The following is a 20,672-nucleotide window of genomic DNA, read 5'->3' as shown; positions in this document are numbered from 1 at the left end:
TTGCTCTTCCCACTTGCCCTGGAGCGGTGGCAAGTGGGGTAATATTTGTGTGGTTGATGTCACCTTCGTATTGACAGGTGACATCAAGCCCACAGCTTAGTAATGGAGAGGGGTCTATAAGATACCTATCTATTACTAATCCTATATTTGTATTGTCAATAAACACACAACCAGAATAAAGTCCTTTATTATTCTTAATTTACCATACTTACATCACTCATCCCCGACACCCTTGTTCTCCTACAGCAAAATTAAAAGAATAAACCAAAATAAATACTCCCTATCCGATGTAATCTAGTTCATAACGAATGTCCCACAACGATATCCCGTGTAGAACAGTCCTGCAGTGCATCACTGAGAGTTCACCGAAGTTCCTGCTCTCACTTTACGGCACCGCTGCATGGGAATTTTCTCATGCAGCACTGCCGCAAGTGACAGCATGAACTCCGGTGAACTCTCTCACAGCAGCGCAGTGATACACTGACAGGAGGTGATCCTCCCTCACTGTATCACCGGAGGCCCTGTAGAACGGTCACATCTCCCGAAGTGACTGTTCTAAACGGGAGATCGTAGTGGGACACTCGTTATTAAATGGACTACGGCAGACCAGGGAGTATTTATGGTGGTTTATTATTTTATTTTTCTTGCAGGAGAACGAGGGTTTCATGGGGTGTTTGGTGAGTATGAATATGTATGTGAATATGTAAATGTGTTTTTTGTTGTTTTTTTTTTACAATTGAACACAGGCGCTGTATAATGGAACTACTGCCCCATCATCAGCTCATGCTGTCACTGTTATATGTGACAGCAGACATAGCCGGATGGGAGCAGTAGTCTCATCATCAAAGAATGCCGGGCTACACACACAGTGTAATAATTATAGGGGATAACTCAGGAGACTCTTTGTGTGGAACAAGACAACTACAGGACACAGTTTTATGAGTGGTAAAGTCTATATTATCACACGGTGATTCAAACAGGTGCAGAGAGAAACTCAAGTCCACAGGTGCAAATAATAAATGCAGCTTAGCAGTCTATAGGAAACTTCAGAGGGAAATGCAATCAAGCAGAAAGTCTATGAAGCACAGTTATTCTTGAGGATACTTGACACGAATAAATCCTTGTCTTAGTCCAGGCACAGATAGATATGCTTATTAGGCAGTTCAAATCATATCTTAGCTCAACCAGGGAGGCCTGGTTAATAGTCTCAGGTTATTGCAAAGCAGAAACAGCTTGCATGTCCAGCAAATGCAGATGGAAGTAAACACGAACAGCAGATGAAGGAAGATTACTGGAAACTTGTGTATGCAGCAGGAACTCAGAGCAGAGTAGCAGGATCACCACACAGGTTCACAGGAGCAGGTGTATAGCCAGAGAGTAATCAGAGGTCAGGAGCTGGATGCAAGGCAGAATACTCTAGCACAGGCTGAAGGCTGGGGTGGAGTTTTATAGCAGGAGACACAGTGCACATGAGACCAAAGACGCCATCTTGGAAAAGGGCAGTAATGCACAAAAGGTAAAAAATGTTCAGTGTCCTGACACACAGACACCCGCAAACAGACGCCCGCAGACACTTGCACACACACACAGAGACACACACAGACATCCATGCACAGAGACAGACACACACAGACAGCTGCACGCACACACAAACACGGACACACAGACAAGCACATATTCTCCGCTCACACATATAGTCTCCGCCAGGTATGGACTGGGGCTGAAATTCAGCCTTGGCATTTGAAATCACAGAGGCCCATGCTGTCCTCGTCCCCAAGAACCAGATGGGATATATTACTAATATTACCCTGGATGGAGGAAAGCAAAATTTTCTACAAGACCAATATTTCTAATGATACCCATGGCCTTCTGGGGTAAGTGATGGAGTCAGCGACTTTGTGCTCCATCACAACTCAAAGGCTTTGTGCACACGTTCAGGATTTTTCACGTTTTTTTGGCCGTTTTCCAAAGAAAAAAAACACTAAAAAAAACGCTTACATAAGCATCCCATCATTTTTAATGCATTCCGTAATTTCTGTGCATATGGTGTGTTTTTTTCAGCAAAAAAACGAATCGTGGTAAAAAACACAGCATGTTCATTAATTTTGCGGATTTTTCACGTTTTTGCCGCTATATTATTGCATTGGTTAAGCTCCGGAAAAAAACGTAGTAAAAACGCGAAAAAACGCGAACGGATTTCTTGCAGAAAAAGTCCGGTTTTGTTCAGGAAAATTCTGCAGAGATTCCTGAACGTGTGCTCATAGCCTTAACAGTATGGATATCTTGAGAACACTGATTCTGTTAACAACGTAGCAGACAAGGCAGCCATGACCAGACAGGCCCTTCTGGCATTTGCCAGTATTGCCAGATGGCCAGTCCGGCCCTGGTCTCCGCTCACACACAGTCTCCGCCCATACACTCTTCCTCCTCCCTATCTACAGCGTTTTTGGCATGTAACTCCACAACAAATTTGCAGACCTTTTTACACCTGCGGTTTTGCAGCAGATTTGACTGACTCAGTGGAAGTCAATGGGTGTAGAAACGCTACAGATCCGCAAAAAGAATTTACATGCTGCAGAAAATAAAACACTGAGACTCAGTGCGGAATTTTCCACAGCATGTGCACAATTCTGGATTCTCTTTAATTAACATTGCCTGAGCACTCTTTGGAAAAAACACTATGGATCCTCAACAAAATACGCAACGTGTGCACATAGCCCTTAGAGCATGCTGGGATACTCCAATGGATGTTATCAGGGGGAACGGCTGCGGTCACTAGGAAATTTTTAATTAAAGTATATTAGAAAAATTATTCTAATTATTAAATTAAAGGGGTTATCCAGTCTTAGGCTACAAGTCTGCAGCCACTCTATGAGACTGCAGACTTGTGAATCTTCACATTGGGTGCACAACACACTGAGGATTCTCCAGAGCCAAAAGCGGCAGACACATGTCTGCAAGTAAGTGATTTACATACTTCCGTCCACATTGCAATTAGCCTGTTTCCGGCCTCGCTCAGTACACTGGCATTGAGTGAAGCTGCGACCATCTAGTCGAAAAGATCGTGCTTATAGCATGGAAGGGCCAAGAACAATACACAACAGAGAATATGAGCAATTAAAGATTTATTTATTATACGGTATACAACAATATATAAAAATATTAAAACCATCATTTCATATACATGTATGTAATATTCGTGCCCATACCTATTTGGCTGCCATTATATTTATTATACATATATCCATAAGGACTCAAAATTACTAAGACACTATAAAAAATATATAAAAAAATACTAGTGCAAAAATTATTATATGTAAGAGCTCATAAGAGACATAATCATGGCAGTATAAACCCCCCCCCCCAGATACTGATTAGGCTCATACACCCCCTGACGAAGGAGCTGTGCGTCCAAAACGCGCGTCGGGGTGCTCCATACCCTAGTGGCGGTCCATTTCTTGATTTTTATATCCTGAAGTAAGTGATCTCAATTGTGGAGTCAATTATTCCACTTTATAATTATAAGCTCTCTTTGCACCTAGCACTTTTTTTCACTTATAGCACTTTTATCTTGTTCCCCTTCTTATATGCACATTATTGCATTTTATTATATTAGGAACTCTTACATATAATAATTTTTGCACTAGTATTTTTTTATATATTTTTTATAGTGTCTTAGTAATTTTGAGTCCTTATGGATATATGTATAATAAATATAATGGCAGCCAAATAGGTATGGGCACGAATATTACATACATGTATATGAAATGATGGTTTTAATATTTTTATATATTGTTGTATACCGTATAATAAATAAATCTTTAATTGCTCATATTCTTTGTTGTGTATTGTTCTTGGCCCTTCCATGCTATAAGCACGATCTTTTCAACTTCTTTGTAGTGTTATACTACAACATTTGACACATTTTGGTGACCCCGGGCATCTTGATTGTATGATCATATAATTTTATGCTATATTTGTATATATTTTATTAGGATATCTGGGTATAACTAGTGTGTTTCAACTGACCATCTAGTCGGCATGTGACTACATGTATGAAAATGATACATACTGTCAGCCATGCGCCCACAGTTCCTGGCAGGGCCGGACTGGCCATCTGGCAATTCTGGCAAATGCCAGAAGGGCCTGTCTGGTTGTGGGCTGCATTGTCTGCCAAGTTGTTCACAGAATCGGTGTTCTCAAGACGCCCATACTGTTAAGAGCTGTGACGAAGCACAAAGTCACTGGCTCCGTCACTTACCCAAGCAGGCCATGGTTATCATTAGAAATATTGGTCTTGTAGAAAATCTTCCTTTCCTCCATCCAGGGTAATATTAGTAATATATCCCATGTGGTGCTTGGGGACAGGGACAGTATGGGCCTGTGTGATTTCAAATGCCAGGGCTGAATTTCAGTCCCAGTCCGTACCTGGTTCCTGGCTCTGGAGAATCCTCACAGCATGCAGAGCATGCGATGTGAGGATTCACAAGTCTGCAGTCACATAGAGTGACTGCAGACTTGTAACCTAAGGCCAGATCCACAAACTTCTCATTTGCTCAGGGAAAATCCACAGAGCTCCTGACACACAGTGTACAGTGTAACACCCCTAGCCCATCACACCACAACGTGTACACTGCCCCAGGCCATAACAGTACAGTCTCACATCCCCAGACACAGTGTAGTAGACCCCCAGCCCCTTATAACATACACTAGACTGTGGCCCGATTCTAATGCATCAGGTATTCTAGAATATGCATGTCCCCGTAGTATATGGACAATGATGATTCCATAATTCGCGGCAGACTGTGCCCGTCGCTGATTGGTCGAGGCAACCTTTATGACATCATCGTCGCCATGCTGTGCCCGTCGCTGATTGGTCGAGGCCTGGCGGCAGCTGTGTGAAGTTGGCACCCCATGTTCTCAAAAGATGAATAAAAATACACCATTCGTTTGTGCTGCGTTTGTGCTGGTTTGTGCCGCAAAAATGAACGTTTGCGCCGCTTTGGTTCCAGAGATATTGCACGTTATATTTTTATGAAGCTCCGCCCACTTTCCACCCCATGTTCTTAAATTTTAAAAATGAATACACCATTCGTTTGTGCTGCGTTTGTGCTGGTTTGTGCTGCAAAAATAAACGTTTGCACCGCTTTGGTTTCCGAGATATTGTGCGCTCAATTTGCTGAAACTCCACCCACTTTCCACCCCATGTTCTTAAATTTTAAAAATGAATACACCATTCATTGGTGCTGTATTTGTGCTGGTTTGTGCTGCTTTGGTTTTTGAAATCTCGCACTGAGTTTGTGCCTCAAATCACTGTAACTGATGTATGGATAAAGGGAGATAAAAAGAAATGAAAAACACCGGCTAGCCATAGCAATTTTATAATAAAAAAAATGTATAAATTGTTCCTTACTAGACCCCATACTTCATTTCGATTTCCTGCTTGTGATGCTCCTCCCCCACACACTGTAACTTGGGGAAAGGCCTAAGCAAATGTATGCCTAACAATCTGACTACTAGCTGAGAGACTCCTAGGGTAAATCAAGTGTACTTACTTATTTGAACTGAAAATGTGCTAAACTGTCTTGGTAGATTTCTGCAAAGCTATTACCTGAGCAAAGAAACTTTAGTTCAATCATGGAGTTGTACTTTTATCTGTCTACAACAGTGTTTACCAAGCAGGGTGCCTGCAGGTGTTGCAAAACTACAACTCCCAGCATGACCGGACAGTCAAAGGCTGTCCTGGTATGCTGGGGGTTGTAGTTCTCCAACACATCAAGTTGTTTGTAATTACAGTAATGCTTTAACCCATTAAAAGAGTACTCTGCTGCAAAACTTATCCCCTATCCCACCCCCCCCGGGGGGGGGGGGGGTTGGTACTGACCACTGGGACCCCCTGCAATCTCCTGCAGTGGCCCTCAGTGCTCCCCTGCATGGAGCAATCACCGCCCTGTGCAGAGTGACTGCCAACCACAGGGCTTTGCTCTGGCAGGCACGCCCCCACCATTTATTACTATGGGAGAGGCAGAGATACACAATACATTTTTCATCTGTAAAAGTAGAGAGAAGTGAGCGTGCTAAGAATAGGATTATTTAATCTCAGTACAGTGATCCCTCAACAACACATACAATGGCCCCAACATACAGTACGATCATTTCAACATATGAAGGACTCTGTTGAATGCAGCATCACCTGCTGCTCCAGTATGGTTTTAACATACGATGATTCACCTGGAACTAATTACCATTGTATGTTGAGGGACCACTGTATCTTAACTATTAAAAATTATGTAATCAATTATTTTCCATATAATACACTGCATGTAAAACTAAAAAAAACATTTTTTGTTTTGATCAGATGCCCAGGAAGCCAGCCTGTGACTATGATGACATTATAAATGTCATCTGTTCTTCACATGAAAAAATTATTACAGGACAGGCAATAGCATTCCCCTCAGAAAAAGTATGGGTAGACTTGTGTCAAAAATTAAATAACAAAATTTCAGCAAAAAAACCTTTACACGTTTGTAAAAGACAAATCGGCACAATGTATGGGAAGCCCTTGGTCTGTACAAAGATGTTACAAATATCCCAAAACAACCTTCCAACAGTGAGAGCTCAGAAGGAACAGAGAGTCATTCATCAGTTCAGTGCTATGACATTCAGTTTGAGTTCAGTCTTACTTTTCAGAGCTGGATCAAAATTTGGCCTGAAAAAGTAATTTACAATGACAAATCTATGTATGCTGATAAAAGAATACACAATCTTAAAACCTGGTACATGGACTCACATATTGAATGAGGAGATCTGGAAAAATATCAAGTGATCGTGCACACTTAAATTCAGGAGGGCAAAGGTTTATCCAAATGTATCTAACTACATAGATATAACAGGGTGCTGCACAGAGTGTGATGCACAACTATCCATAAAAGTTGAAGAAATACCAGAGATTGCTAAGCCAGTAGTGCTTAAGTGTATGATCTGCAATATTGATGACAGTCTCCACACAGGAAAATCAAAACGTAAATTATCAGGAGATTTAAGAAAAAGGTTGTCAAAAGAACTCTGGGAAGGACGAAAACAAGCACATGTATGTCGAGCAGCTGAGGCTTATAAAGTTATGAATGTTGGTGACCCTGAGCCTAGCCATCTACCAAATCTAGCAACGTTAAGAAAAGCCAAGCAAGAGATTGGCGAAAGAGAGTTAATGCACAAGGACCCAATTCTTTCATTACATCTCCTGAAATACAGTGTTCCTCAGACTGGAAGCATACACAACATTGGTCTAGATAAAATTTTTTGCCATTACTGGACCCCGTCTCAGATGCAAGTGTACCAAATAAAGTCAAAGAACTTGGGTTCCTATGTAAGTTTTGATGCAACAGGTTCAGTAGTGAGAAAACTAAAAAGACCTGTTGGCATTTCTGGACACATCTTTTTGTACCAAGGGGTTTTGTGTTCGAGTGGAGATCATATCCCAGTAGTGCAGATGCTTTCTGAGAGCCATACTATTAATTCTATAGCACAATGGCTGACAGAATGGAAACAAGCAGGTGCTACTGTTCCAAAGGAAGCAGTTTGTGATTTCTCCCTCGCTTTGCTTGGAGCTCTAGTTAAGGCTTTCACTCCTTACCCCGACTTGAAGACATATATAAATCAGTGTTTTGGACTGTTGACCAGGAATGTTGCATCAAAACTACCACCATGCTTTATTAGAATTGATGTTGCGCACTGTATCAAGCTTATTAGCCGATGGGAATGTCTGAGGCAAGCTGGAAACAGAGTAAGGGAATTCTATCTCAGAGCAATGGCACAACTTCTACAGTCTACATCACTTGATGATGCGAGAGAACTCATTCATTCAATTTCAGTTGTTGCTTTTAGTGAATCAGAAGGGAATGATGACAGAGGCACACCAGTTTTATCAGAGACTAGCAAAGTTCAACTGAAGAGACGGATTGCAGAGGGACGTGTTTTACCCACTGTCACTGAAGATGACTATGGAGTAGAGATGAAAGAACAAGAGGATGAGCCAATTCAACCATGCCAAACAGACCAGAAAATATGGGCAACAGAAATTTGTGAAAGGAGTAAGATGCTTGCAGCAAATCATGGTGACCGAGACAATTTACATTTCCTTCCAGAACTTGTTCCAAATCTTTTAAGAATGGCATGTTACCTTCCACTTTGGACAGCCATAATGGTTCCACACTTTAAAAGTGTGAACATGACAGCAAGTTCTGCAAATGTTGAGGCTGAATTTAAGAACATAAAAAATGGACTCTTTAAACATGAATGTCTCCCTATTAGAACCGACCGATTTGTAATTCGTCACCTTGAATTTATGGAAGGCAAAATGAGACTTTCCTCAGTTCTCATAAAGAAAACCGAAAGCAGTGAAAATATGAGCCAAGAGAATGGGCCAAAAAACAGCAACTGTGAGGAGGATTCACAAGTTCACATAAAATTGGGTGATGAAAGTAGCTTGCAGGAGCAGCCTGTTGAAAATTGGAAAGGTCTCAGTATTCCTCCAAAAAAGAGATTGTCCTACCTAACCCCATGTTCCGAGTTGCTGCACATGGACACAAAATTTAAAAGAAAAAAAAAAGGTGAGCATTTTGAAAAATGGTAACCATCTAGCTAAAAAACCAATACAAGTAAACAAAAAGCTTATAAGTATCATTAATACCTGTGCATTTGATTAATTTTGCCAGTGTCTTTGTTGTGCATTCTGGGACAGTGGATTATTTTGCAATTATGTCAACAAAGAGAACACCGTTGAAATTTTTGAATTGGTGCAGACAATTGTGACAAAGGGAGTTGGAAAGGAAGTTTATACAATGAGGGCTAAAATACTGTCTGGAATATTTGAATATGTTCAACTGAAGTCAGGTGTGAGGCAGGTCAATGCTGAATGTAATGTTGCACACTTAATCTCAATGACAATGAGACAGGTACCAAGTGTAATAATTAAAACACAGTGTTCTTCTGTGTACTGCAATAGAAATATAGCTAATTCAAGAGCAATCCCTCTTCTGCCAATCAATATACATATTTTAGAAACTAATGGACTTAGTAAACTTCAGCTCGCATTGGAAGATGGGCTACACCTAAATGTTTCAAAATGTCTAAAGCCATTAAAGTCACCTCAAGAGTGTCCAGATGGCTTGAAAATTCAGGATGCATCTTCATTGAAATTCCTTTGCAGTGGTTCGGTCACGCACAGCTGCACCACTGGACAAGTACTTTGTATTGAAATAAGTGCAGAAACACAGTATACACTGTCCGAAATACCTGTGAACATACATCTGGACAGTCATTCATTTGTGCTACGAGGGGTTGTTGCCTTCATTCCAGGAACTGGCAATATGTCTCTTGGTCATTATGTTGCCTATTGTAGAAGAAAATTTAATGGCTGGGAGAAATATGATGACCTGTGTGACTTTATTACAACAGCCTCTGCAAAGACCAAGATACAACCCCATGTTGTAATATTTACAAAGGAGGAGTGAATATGTGGAGAATCTGTCTCATCATGAGTCCCGTGGCAAGTCACAGGCTGCAAGACTGTTGTGGAAAGTTTAAAAGTATCCTGGCCCCAAACAAAGTGTTAGTAATGCTTTCCTCTAAGGTTGTTTTGGTGCTTAAAGTGTATGTTTAAAATAACCTAAAATATGCCTTACCAATATTTTTTTATTCTGTTAACATTTTGTTAATGTGGATTTCCCATTATGATTAAACCGTTTCATCGTTCTTTAAACAGTTCTGCTGTCTACAAAGTTTCATCTGTTATTGGTAATTCCATTTTTATCTGTGTTTGATTTGCAAAGATTTATTAAGCTCTGAAGGTCCTGTTTAGTTGGACAGCTATATTAAAATAACAATACTTTTGTTTTGAGCCAGACACAAAATCATGGTCTACCACGGTTTTGAGTCCAGCAAGAAAACTGCATGTGGAGCAAAAATTAGCCAACTAGAGTCACTTGCGGACCCCAGCCAGATCATAGAAATGAATGGAGCGTATGCCCAGGATGTCCAAATGTAATGTTAACCCAGCCATATTCACACTGCAATCCAAAGCCATCACACACAAAGTGGTGATGTCTACGGTCATTGCATATTTATGCAAAGATTTTCATAGAAGATGACAGTCACTTTACATAAACTGGCCAACGTCAAAAGTAATCACAATCTTTTTTTTCCCTGGAATTCTTTTTATAGTGCAAAGTAATTTGGCTAAACAATGTTTGCTAGGTATAATGGGCTTCAGGGCTGGTGCAAGGGTTTTTGCCACCCTAGGTGAAAGCTAATTTTGCTGCCCCCTTGACCCCGCCCATTGGCTCCAGCCTCCACCCATTAACACGCCCTGCCTTACTACTGGGGTGAAAATAAATGAATGACTACAACCAATGACACTCGTGCTTAGCTGTAGAGGTTATAAATCCAGGAGTAACCTGACCTTGTTCCTCAGTGATGGTGCAAACTCTTTACTAGTCTGCGGTTCCCTCCAGGGTGAATGGTCTGGTGTCACGAATATGGTGGAAGCCGAAACTATCCCCACTCAATAGGTGAGAGTGTCAACTAATACTGCTCAGGCAATAACCTCGACTCTGCATAATGAAATGTAAACAGACATTAGCCCCCACAGAATGCCGACCCCTGGCTTATGACATCACTATGACATCGCTGGAGGTAGCAGAGATGTATATACAGACATTAGCCCCCACAGAATGCCGACCCCTGGCTTATGACATCACTATGACATCGCTGGAGGCGGAGTTACAACTCAGGTAGCAGAGATGTACATACAGACATTACCTCCTCTGCCAGGTATAACCTCTTCCCATCACTGACCAGTCACGGTGTATGAAGTATTAACCCTGTGTATGTCATAATAAACCATGTATGCTACTGTAATTCCTTAATGCTAAATTAACTTCTCTGATGACCACTATGTTTTTCGATGCAACTAAAATGGGGCATTAGCAAAGATAGCACTCAATGTCTCGGGAACCAAAGCAACACAAACATTGATTTTTGCGGCACAAACCAGCACAAACGCAGCACAAACGAATGGTGTATTCATTTTTAAAATTTAAGAACATGGGGTGGAAAGTGGGTGGTTTTTCAGCAAATTGAGCGCACAATATCTCGGAAACCAAAGCGGTGCAAACGTTTATTTTTGCAGCACAAACCAGCACAAACGCAGCACAAACGAATGGTGTATTCATTTTTAAAATTTAAGAACATGGGGTGGAAAGTGGGCGGAGCTTCATAAAAACATAACGCGCAATATCTCTGGAACCAAAGCGGCGCAAACGTTCATTTTTGCGGCACAAACCAGCACAAACGCAGCACAAACGAATGGTGTATTTTTATTCATCTTTTGAGAACATGGGGTGCCAACTTCACACAGCTCCTGGAGCCCTCGACCAATCAGACGCGGGATTTCCAGGACAGACAGACAGACAGACAGAAAAACCCTTAGACAATTATATATATAGATGGTAACATACACCCATCACTCATTGCATATATGTGAGCAGACCCTTATTATAGCCCCTCGCCCAGCACACCACAGCACACAGCAATGCACACACAGACACCTGTTACCACACAGTAACACACCACCTTTCCTCACTGTACACAGACTATTAGATGCTATTTGCATCTTACCATTATTTCCTGTACAGGGGCTGCTGTGTGCAGCAGGAGGAGAGAAGACCTGATGGCAGCCCAGTAGGAGGCAGAGCCAGCACTGAGGACTGCACATGTCCTGGATGCAGGGAAGAGAAGGATATCGGGAATCCTCCTCACCAGCCGCTGCCTGATAAGAGGTGCCAGCGTCCTAGCTGCATTATTCAAAGGTGCGGTGTTATGATCCTGGTGGTAAGGATCGCAAACTGACCTGCTAAGTAACAGAAATCCTTAGGACAAGCTCTGGGGATGTGGGAGCTATACTGACCGCAACCCTGATTCTATCAATACACACTATAGGCAGCCGTGGAGCATTACCTAAAATCCTAGACGCCTCGTCACAGCCTGAGAAACTAGCTACCCCTAGAGAGAAAGCAAGCCTCACTTGCCTCAGAGAAATCACCCCAAAGTTTTAGACAGCCCCCCACAAATAATAACGGTGAGTTAAGGGGAAAACACAAACGTAGAAATGAAAACAGGTTTTTTAGCAAATGAGGCCCGCTAACACTAAATAGACAGAAGACAGCAAGGGATCTGTGCGGTCAGTATAAAATGCTATCAAAAATAATCCACGCAGAGATTACAGGAAATAATGAGCAAACATGAACTAGCAAGACTTAGCTTCTCAGGAGGAGAAAGGTCACAAGGAAAGTCCAGAGAGATCAGAACCAGTACTGAATACAACGACAGCAGGCAAAAAGTGAAGGTCCAGGTGGAGTTAAATAGAGGCCAGACTAGCAGAAAACGAGGCAGCTGGATTCCAGCTACAAACCCGCAGTAAGCACTAAAGGCCACCAGAGGGAGCCCAAGAACAGAACTCACACAATACCACTCATGACCACAGGAGGGAGCCTGAGAACGGAATTCACAACAGTGCGTTGCTAAAGCAGCAAGTGGTCAGGAGGCCCTAAATAGCTGCTCATGGACTGGCCCAGTGAGCATTAGGCTCGCAATGCGTCGTTTTGGAGAAAAAACGCATCCTGCAAAGTTGCCCGCAGGATGCGTTTTTTCTCCATAGACTTTCATTAGCGACGCATTGCGACGGATTGCCACACGTCGCATCCGTCGTGCGATGGATGCGTCGTGTTTTGGTGGACCGTCGGCACAAAAAAAGTTCCATGTAACGTTTTTTTGTGCGTCATGTCCGCCATTTTCGACCGCGCATGCCCCCGGAACTCACAATGGGCAGCCGATGCGTTGTAAAACTGCATCCGCTGCCCACGTTGTGCTACATTAACACACTGTACGTCGGGCCGACGGTTTGCGACGGCCCGTACCGACAGACTAGTGTGAGTTGCCTGAGGCAACATGCTCAACTTAAAACCAAAAACACAAAAAAATATCCACAAGAAACCCAAATAATAATATAATACATTTTATTACATAATCAAAAGAAAACAACATGATTGTGCACAAGCATAATTAAAAAAGCATGCTTAGCATGCTAAAACATGATAAAACCAATAATAAGATGAGGGGGCACAGTATGCCACATAGCCAGTACAATAAATCAATAGAATAGGGTCAATAAGTTATTAAATAACTACATCCGTCATTGGCAAAGCTGTCTACAGTAACTCATACAATTTATATCCATATGTATATATACAATGAAAAGTGCATAATGCTCAATATACAATATTACCAATGCGCTGAATGAACATAGGCAGCATTAGCCAAGAGACAACTGAAGTCAAAAAATGGTGATGACATGTAAGAATACTGACCAGATGGCACACACCACCCCCTCACTGCACTCCAATGCGCGTTTCGCTACCGCTTCGTCAGGGAGTGAGGAGGACGGGGTGTGTAGGGCTTTATATAATACCATAGCAGCTGCAAACACTAACAATTAAGGGCGTCATGTTATATGGCGCCGCACTCACCCACGAGCCCGCCGCGTCCTGGCAACAAGGAGCAGGAAGTGCGTCACCGAGTGCGAGAGAAGTCACAGCCGGCCGGAAAGTAAGAGCAGAGCACAGCGGTGACGTCACCGCTGCGCTGTGCTTTCACTTTACGGCGGCACTCAGTCAGAGCAGGAAGCAGACTGCAAGGGACCTGACGGACACCGGAATGTGAGTATGTACTGTTTGTTTTTTTTTTTAACTTTTACGATGGTAACCAGGGTAAACATCGGGTTACTAAGCGCGGCCCTGTTTACCCTGGTTACCCGGGGCCTTCGGCATCGTTGGTTGCTGGAGAGCTGTCTGTGTGACAGCTCCCCAGCGACCACACAACGACTTACCAATGATCACGGCCAGGTTGTATCGCTGGTCGTGATCGTTGGAAAGTTGCAGAGTGTGACAGTACCCTTAGTGTCCCAAATGGGGCTCCTATAATTGTGGTACCTGTAAGGCCTGCAGGCATATAATCAGGACAAACACTTTCAAAGACGCTGCTTGTGTACGTGAATATAAGATTCTGCATTTCATTAACTGTCGGACTTCTATGGTTATATATCTTGCCTCTTGCCTATGCAATTTGATATATGTTGGGATGATGAGACGTGAGTTACGCGTTCGAACATTGGAAGATGTTAAAGACATGAAAGCTGCAGAAAAGGTTAATATGGATGATGGAGAAGCTATTTCGAAACTTAAACCATTGGCCAGACACTTTCGTAAGTTTCATACCGGTCAATCCCATTTGTTACAAGTGAGGGGGATTGATCGATTATATCCAGGTAACAGAAGAGGTGATTTGAGTAAGAAATTAGCGCAAAAAGAATGTAGATGGATCACACTCCTTAAAAGCATGACTCCCCATGGCTTGAACGAACAGTGGGGTTTCTCGAGCTTTTTATAAACATTTTATAAATATATTATATACAAGTTGATCTCCTTTGACCACATCTTGACTACATATCTAGCCTTCTCTCATTTGTTCCATTCATATATTCCTCTTTTTTTCTTCCCTTTTCCCTCCACCTCCCTTTTTTGCGTTTTCCCCTTCCTTCTCCCCTCTTTTTTTGACTATTATCTATTTTTGTCTTTTAACCCATTATCCCCCTTTTTTCAATTGTATGGGTTTTGTATCTTTAAATATTTTGCAGGATGCCTTAAATTATTATTCGTATTATGTGCATATGTGCATTTTGTATTTTTTTAATTAATAAAAATAGTGCTGCTATAGTTTTTTCTATGTTTCCATCATTCTCCTCTTTACTTTTTATTTAGTTTTTATACTTAAGTTTGTATATGCATGTTATTTGCATATGCATGTATATATGATTTTTTCATTTTACTCTCTTTTTCTTCGGTTCCTTAATCATAATTACTATTCTTATATACATCCCTGAGCCCTTTACACATCTTTTTTCTTTTATTTATTTATTTTTTTGATCCTGCACGCATTATTTTCTTTGTTTTCTAATGCATACTATTGGCATCCTTTCCATCTTCCAAAATGGCTGCGAGGGCATTGTGCGCCGCTTTGCGCATGCGCCCACTTCGTCCCTTCTTCAGTTGTTGGGGAATGCGCCGCTGACTGACTTCTCTCGCACTCGGTGACGCACTTCCTGCTCCTTGTTGCCGGGACGCGGCGGGCTCGTGGGTGAGTGCGGCGCCATATAACATGACGCCCTTAATTGTTAGTGTTTGCAGCTGCTATGGTATTATATAAAGCCCTACACACCCCGTCCTCCTCACTCCCTGACGAAGCGGTAGCGAAACGCGCGTTGGAGTGCAGTGAGGGGGTGGTGTGTGCCATCTGGTCAGTATTCTTACATGTCATCACCATTTTTTGACTTCAGTTGTCTCTTGGCTAATGCTGCCTATGTTCATTCATCGTATTGGTAATATTGTATATTAAGCACTATGCACTTTTCATTGTATATATACATATGGATATAAATTGTATGAGTTACTGTAGACAGCTTTGCCAATGACGGATGTAGTTATTTAATAACTTATTGACCCTATTCTATTGATTTATTGTACTGGTTATGTGGCATACTATGTCCCCTCATCTCATTATTGGTTTTATCATGTTTTAGCATGCTAAGCATGCTTTTTTAATTATCCTTGTGCATGATCATGTTGTTTTATTTTGATTATGTAATAAAATGTATTATATTATTATTTGTGTTTCTTGTGGATACTTTTTTCTTGTTTTTGGTTTTGGATTGTTTTCTGTATCCTATTTTTTGCACTTATTAGTATATTTGGTATTTCTTTTCTATGTAGGTTTTCTAACATGCTCAACTTGCCTCATTATAGGTGCACCCCTGGAGACTATTGAAGCATGCCAAAAGTTAAAGAAAAATGTTAAAATATATATATATATATATATATATATATATATATATATATATATATATATAAAGGTTCAAATCACCCCCCTTTTGCCCCATTTAAAATAAAACAATAAAAAAAAATCAAATATACACATATTTGGTATCGCCAAGTTCAGAATCACCCGATCTATCAATAAAAAAAGGATTAACCTGATAATTAAATGACACAGTGATAAAAAAAAGTTAAAACCCCAGAATTAAGGTTTTTTTAAGTTGCTGCAATATTGTATTAAAATGCAATAACGGGCAATCAAAAGTACGTATATACACCAAAATGGTATCATTAAAAGCATCAGCTCGGCATGCAAAAAATAAGTCCTCAACCAACCTGAGATGACAAAAATGGAGACGCTACGGGTATTGGAAAATTGCGCATTTTTATTTTTTTTTAGTAAAGTTTGGAATTTTTTTTCACCACTTAGATAAAAAAGAACCTAGACATGTTTGGTGTCTATGAACTCGTAATTACCTGGATAATGATAATTGCATGTCCGTTTTAGCAATTTGTGTACCTAGAAAAAGAAAGCACTTTTTTGCAATTCCACTGCATTTGGAATGTTTGTACCACTTTCTAGTACACAACATGGTAAAACCAATGGTGTTCTTCAAAAGTACAACTCCTCCTGCAAAAAAATAAGCCCTCACATGGCCATATTGACAGAAAATTTAAAAAGTTATGGCTTTGGAAAGGAGGGGAGCAAAAAACGAAAATGCAAAACCGAAAAAAGCTCCGGTGGTGAAGAGGTTAAAGTGGACCTGACAGTTGATACAAACTGCGGCATACTGCCGCATCCACAAGCAGCCTGTATCAGGTTCTGAGTGCATGATCTTAGCCCGGTATGTTTGACTCTGGAATGCTAAGGCCTCTTTCACACTTCAGTTGTTTGGCGTCAGTCTAAAACCGCCAGTTTCCTCAAATAACGGATCCGTCATTTTTTTTTTGGAGATCCGTTATTTTCCCATAGACTTGCATTGGCGACGGATTGTGACGGATGGTCGTCCGTTCCATCCGTCATGCGACGGATCCGTCGAAATTTGGCTGACGTCATCTAGACATAGACGGACATTGAAACGTTTTTTGTCAACGCCGAAATGACGGTTCGCGGCGGATCCGTCGCGACAGTCATTTCAGCGGATCCGTCGCCCCAATCCGCTTTTTCAATTGCGCATGCTCCAAAAAGTAGATACTTTTCCCAGACAACCCCTAAGTAACGGATCTGTCAAAAAAACGGATCCGTTGGAACAGTTTTCTCAACAATTGTGACGGATCCGTCGATCCGTCACTATGTCGGAAGTGACTGATGCCAAACAACTGAAGTGTGAAAGAAGCCTAAGGTGTTTCAGAGAAAAAATACTACAAAAGCTGCTTGGGACCGAGCAGTGCTGGAGACTAGTTGGACAGACTGGACACTGGCGACTTCCCCGCTCGCTGCCCAGGAGTGACAGGTCTCTGTCTGACTGTAAAGGCCCCGTCTCACTTAGCGACGCTAAAGCGATCCCGACAACGATACGACCTGTCAGGGATCGTTGCTGCGTCGCTATGTGGTCGCTGGTGAGATGTCAAACAGTGAGATCTTCCCAACGATCGCTGCTGCGATCTCACTGTTTGACATCTCACCAGCGACCTGTAGCGACCTGTACAACGATGTCACATGGGAGCTATTATGACGATTCAGTGTCTGAGTCGTCAACGAGGTCGTTGGTAAGGTGTCAAACACAGCGATGTGTGCTACCCAGCGGGACCTCAACGATCAAAAAAAGGTCCAGGCCATTCCGACACGACCAGCGATCTCACAGCAGGGGCCGGGTCGCTGCTACGTGTCACACATAGCGAGATCGCTATTGAGGTCGCTGTTGCGTCACAAAACTTGTGACTCAGCAGCGATCTCGCTAGCGATCTCGCTTAGTGAGACGGGGGCTTAAGTACAAAGACAAACATAACCGACTGAGATAAAACAGCCAGCGCCTGATTCATACTGCCTGTGGATTGGGCAGCATGTATCAGCTGTCGGGTTCACTTTAAGGGAAGGGTACCAACAGGGTACCAAAGCATATACAGCTTTGGCGAAAATTAAGAGACCACTGCACAGTTTTATAAAAATCAGCTTCTCTACATGTCTGACAGCCATTCCAGTCCAGGTTCAGTTGAATTCCAACCAGTGTACACGTCATTCTACTTAATGTGCTTCTGATTAGGTGATCACCTGAACCAAATCTTATTTAACGAAAGAAAGTTTAAAAAACTAAAAAACCGTGCTGTGGTGTTCACAATCCTCTTGCAATAGGACAAGCTGGATGGCAAAACAAGTGCTAGTAATATCCCTAAAGTAATAGGAATGAAAAAATTGCTTTTTAACATGCCAAAGGAGTTGAAAAGAAATGTCTTGAGTGAGGAAACGAAGGGCTCAATTCTGGCTTTACTGGCAGAGGGACACAGTGAGCGTCATGTTGCCTCCAACCTTAAAATTTCTAAGAAGGCAGTACATTGCAACAAGGTCAAGCAGCAGACATTGGGGATAACAAAGCTACAGATCGGCAGAGGGCGAAAACGACTCTCCACTGACCGGGATGACCGTCAACTTATTCGAATGTCACTCAGCAACAGCAGTATGACATCAAGTGACCTACAAAAGGAATGGCAAATGGCAGCTGGGGTGAAGTGCTTGGCAAGAACAGTTCGTAACAGGCTCCTAGAGGCAGGACTCAAGTCATGTAAAGCTAGAAAAAAGCCTTTCATCAATGAGAAGCAAAGGAGAGCCAGGTTGAAGTTTGCCAAAGACCATAAGGATTGGACCATAGGACTGGAGTAAGGTAATCTTCTCTGATGAGTCTAATTTTTAGCTTTGCCCAACACCTGGTCGTCTAATGGTTAGACGGAGACCTGGAAAGGCGTACAAGCCACAGTGTCTTGCACCCACTGTGAAATTTGGTGGAGGATCTGTGATGATCTGGGGATGCTTCAGCAAGGCTGGAATTGGGCAGGTTTACCTTTGCGAAGGATGTATGAATCAAGCTACATACAAGGTTATCCTGGAAAAACAGTTGATTCCTTCTGCTCAGGTAATGTTCCCCAACTCTGAGGACTGGTTTTTCCAGCAGGACAATGCGCCATGCCCAACAGCTAGGTCAATCAAGGTGTGGATGAAGGACCACCACATCAAATCCTGTAATGGCCAGCCCAATCTCCAGAGCTGAACCCCATTGAAAAACTATGGAATGTAATCAAGAGGAAGATGGATAGTCACAAGTCATCAAAGAAGAACTGCTTAAGTTTTTGTTAGGGTATGTGTCCACGTTCAGGATTGCATCAGGATTTGGTCAGGATTTTTCATCAGTATTTGTAAGCCAAAACCAGGAGTGGAACAATTAGAGGAAAAGTATAATAGAAACATATGCACCACTTTTGCATTTATCACCCACTCCTGGTTTTGGCTTACAAATACTGATGAAAAATCCTGACCAAATCCTGATGCAATCCTGAACGTGGACACATACCCTTACAGGAGTGGCATAAGGTCACCCAAAAGCAGTGTGTAAGACTGGTGGAAAGCCTGCCAAGACGCATGAAAGCTGTGATTAAAAATCATGGTTATTCCACAAAATATTGATTTCTGAACTCTTCCTGAGTTAAAACATTAGTATTGTTGTTTCTAAATGATTATGAACTTGTTTTTTTTTCCATTATTTGAGGTCTGCAAGCAATGCATTTTTTTGTTATTTTGATCATTTCTCATTTTCAGAAAATAAATGCAAAATGTATTGCTAGGAACCTCAGAGACATGTTGTTAGTAGTTTATAGTATAAAAGAACAATTTACATTTTACTCAAAAATATACCTATAAAGAGAAAAATCAGACAAACTGAACATTTTACAGTGGTCTCTTAATTTTTGCCAGAGCTGTAGGTTAGTAAATATTTCCCTCTGTGAAAAGGACTGGAAATTATGAAAGGTGCTATAAAATGCTAAAGATTCCGGTGTGTCAGCAAAACAAAGGAAAACATGCCATAAAAGTCCACAAGTATTCATAACCAGTGTGTGTCATCCAGGTGCTGGTCTGAAACTTTTTCTCTAGCAAGTAGCTGTTTCAACAAGCCCAGGCTGAGTTACATCACTTCCTAAGTACACACTTGAATATATCTCCTTAGCTCTGATGAGAAATAGTTCACAGATAAATTTAAAGGAAACAGGAAATGTTGAAGTTCCTTTGATAAAAAGAGTAAAGAAAAATAGAAAAAAGTCGAGATGATCAGAGACCAGGTAAGAAAAATAATATACAAACATCGGCAGATGGTCCTTTATCTGCACGGTCCCGCATTACGGTAAGTTTTTGTATATTCTCATGGTTTACACTGGCAACTTAACTTGTGTGCAATGTAGGATCCTATGTGCACAGTGACTCGCCCTCGAGACGGTGCATTCACATGTGGAATTCATGTTTCCTGTGCACAGCAGCCACAGTGTTACTACAAATCTATCTGGTTTTCATTTTACATTTTCAGGATATGTCTCTTGTCAGACAGACAGCTGATACTGAGAGGTACTGGAAGAAGGGGAGACTAAAACTACCTTAATATGTTACTCTTTATAACAGGAAAAGACCTCACATTACTATGATCTTTTGACATTCTCAATTTTAACTCCTAGAACAGAATAGTAATTTCTGGCCCACATTACTAAATG

At 41.6% G+C, this 20,672-nt stretch overlaps 1 protein-coding gene and 2 long non-coding RNA genes across 4 annotated transcripts in view; 1 reads left to right on the top strand and 2 right to left on the bottom strand.

Moving 5' to 3' along the window:
- The window catches only part of LOC143792882 (uncharacterized), a 96,940-nt gene that overhangs the window by 71,740 nt on the left and 4,528 nt on the right, over positions 1–20,672 (bottom strand). The gene's annotated exons all lie outside the window — the stretch shown is intronic.
- On the bottom strand, positions 5,556–10,938 carry LOC143792866 (uncharacterized). 2 transcript variants are annotated; one of them, XR_013219965.1, is made up of 3 exons: positions 10,460–10,938; positions 9,148–9,391; positions 5,556–5,611 (listed from the first exon to the last, which is right to left on the bottom strand). It is a non-coding gene; the product is annotated as an uncharacterized LOC143792866 (long non-coding RNA). The 2 variants fall into 2 exon arrangements; XR_013219971.1 differs by having other exon boundaries at positions 9,148–9,294; positions 10,460–10,932.
- Positions 20,058–20,672, top strand: part of TMEM154 (transmembrane protein 154) — an 81,617-nt gene continuing 81,002 nt past the window's right edge. Inside the window, exon 1 of the mRNA XM_077279354.1 lies at positions 20,058–20,249. Within this exon, the coding sequence (XP_077135469.1) occupies positions 20,235–20,249 (15 nt within the window). The 5' untranslated portion in view covers positions 20,058–20,234. The remainder of the gene's footprint in view (positions 20,250–20,672) is intronic.

This window comes from Ranitomeya variabilis, chromosome 1 (genome assembly GCF_051348905.1).
Source record: "Ranitomeya variabilis isolate aRanVar5 chromosome 1, aRanVar5.hap1, whole genome shotgun sequence".
In the NCBI taxonomy this organism is placed as follows: domain Eukaryota; kingdom Metazoa; phylum Chordata; class Amphibia; order Anura; family Dendrobatidae; genus Ranitomeya; species Ranitomeya variabilis.
This window is presented reverse-complemented; position numbering and strand designations above follow the sequence as displayed.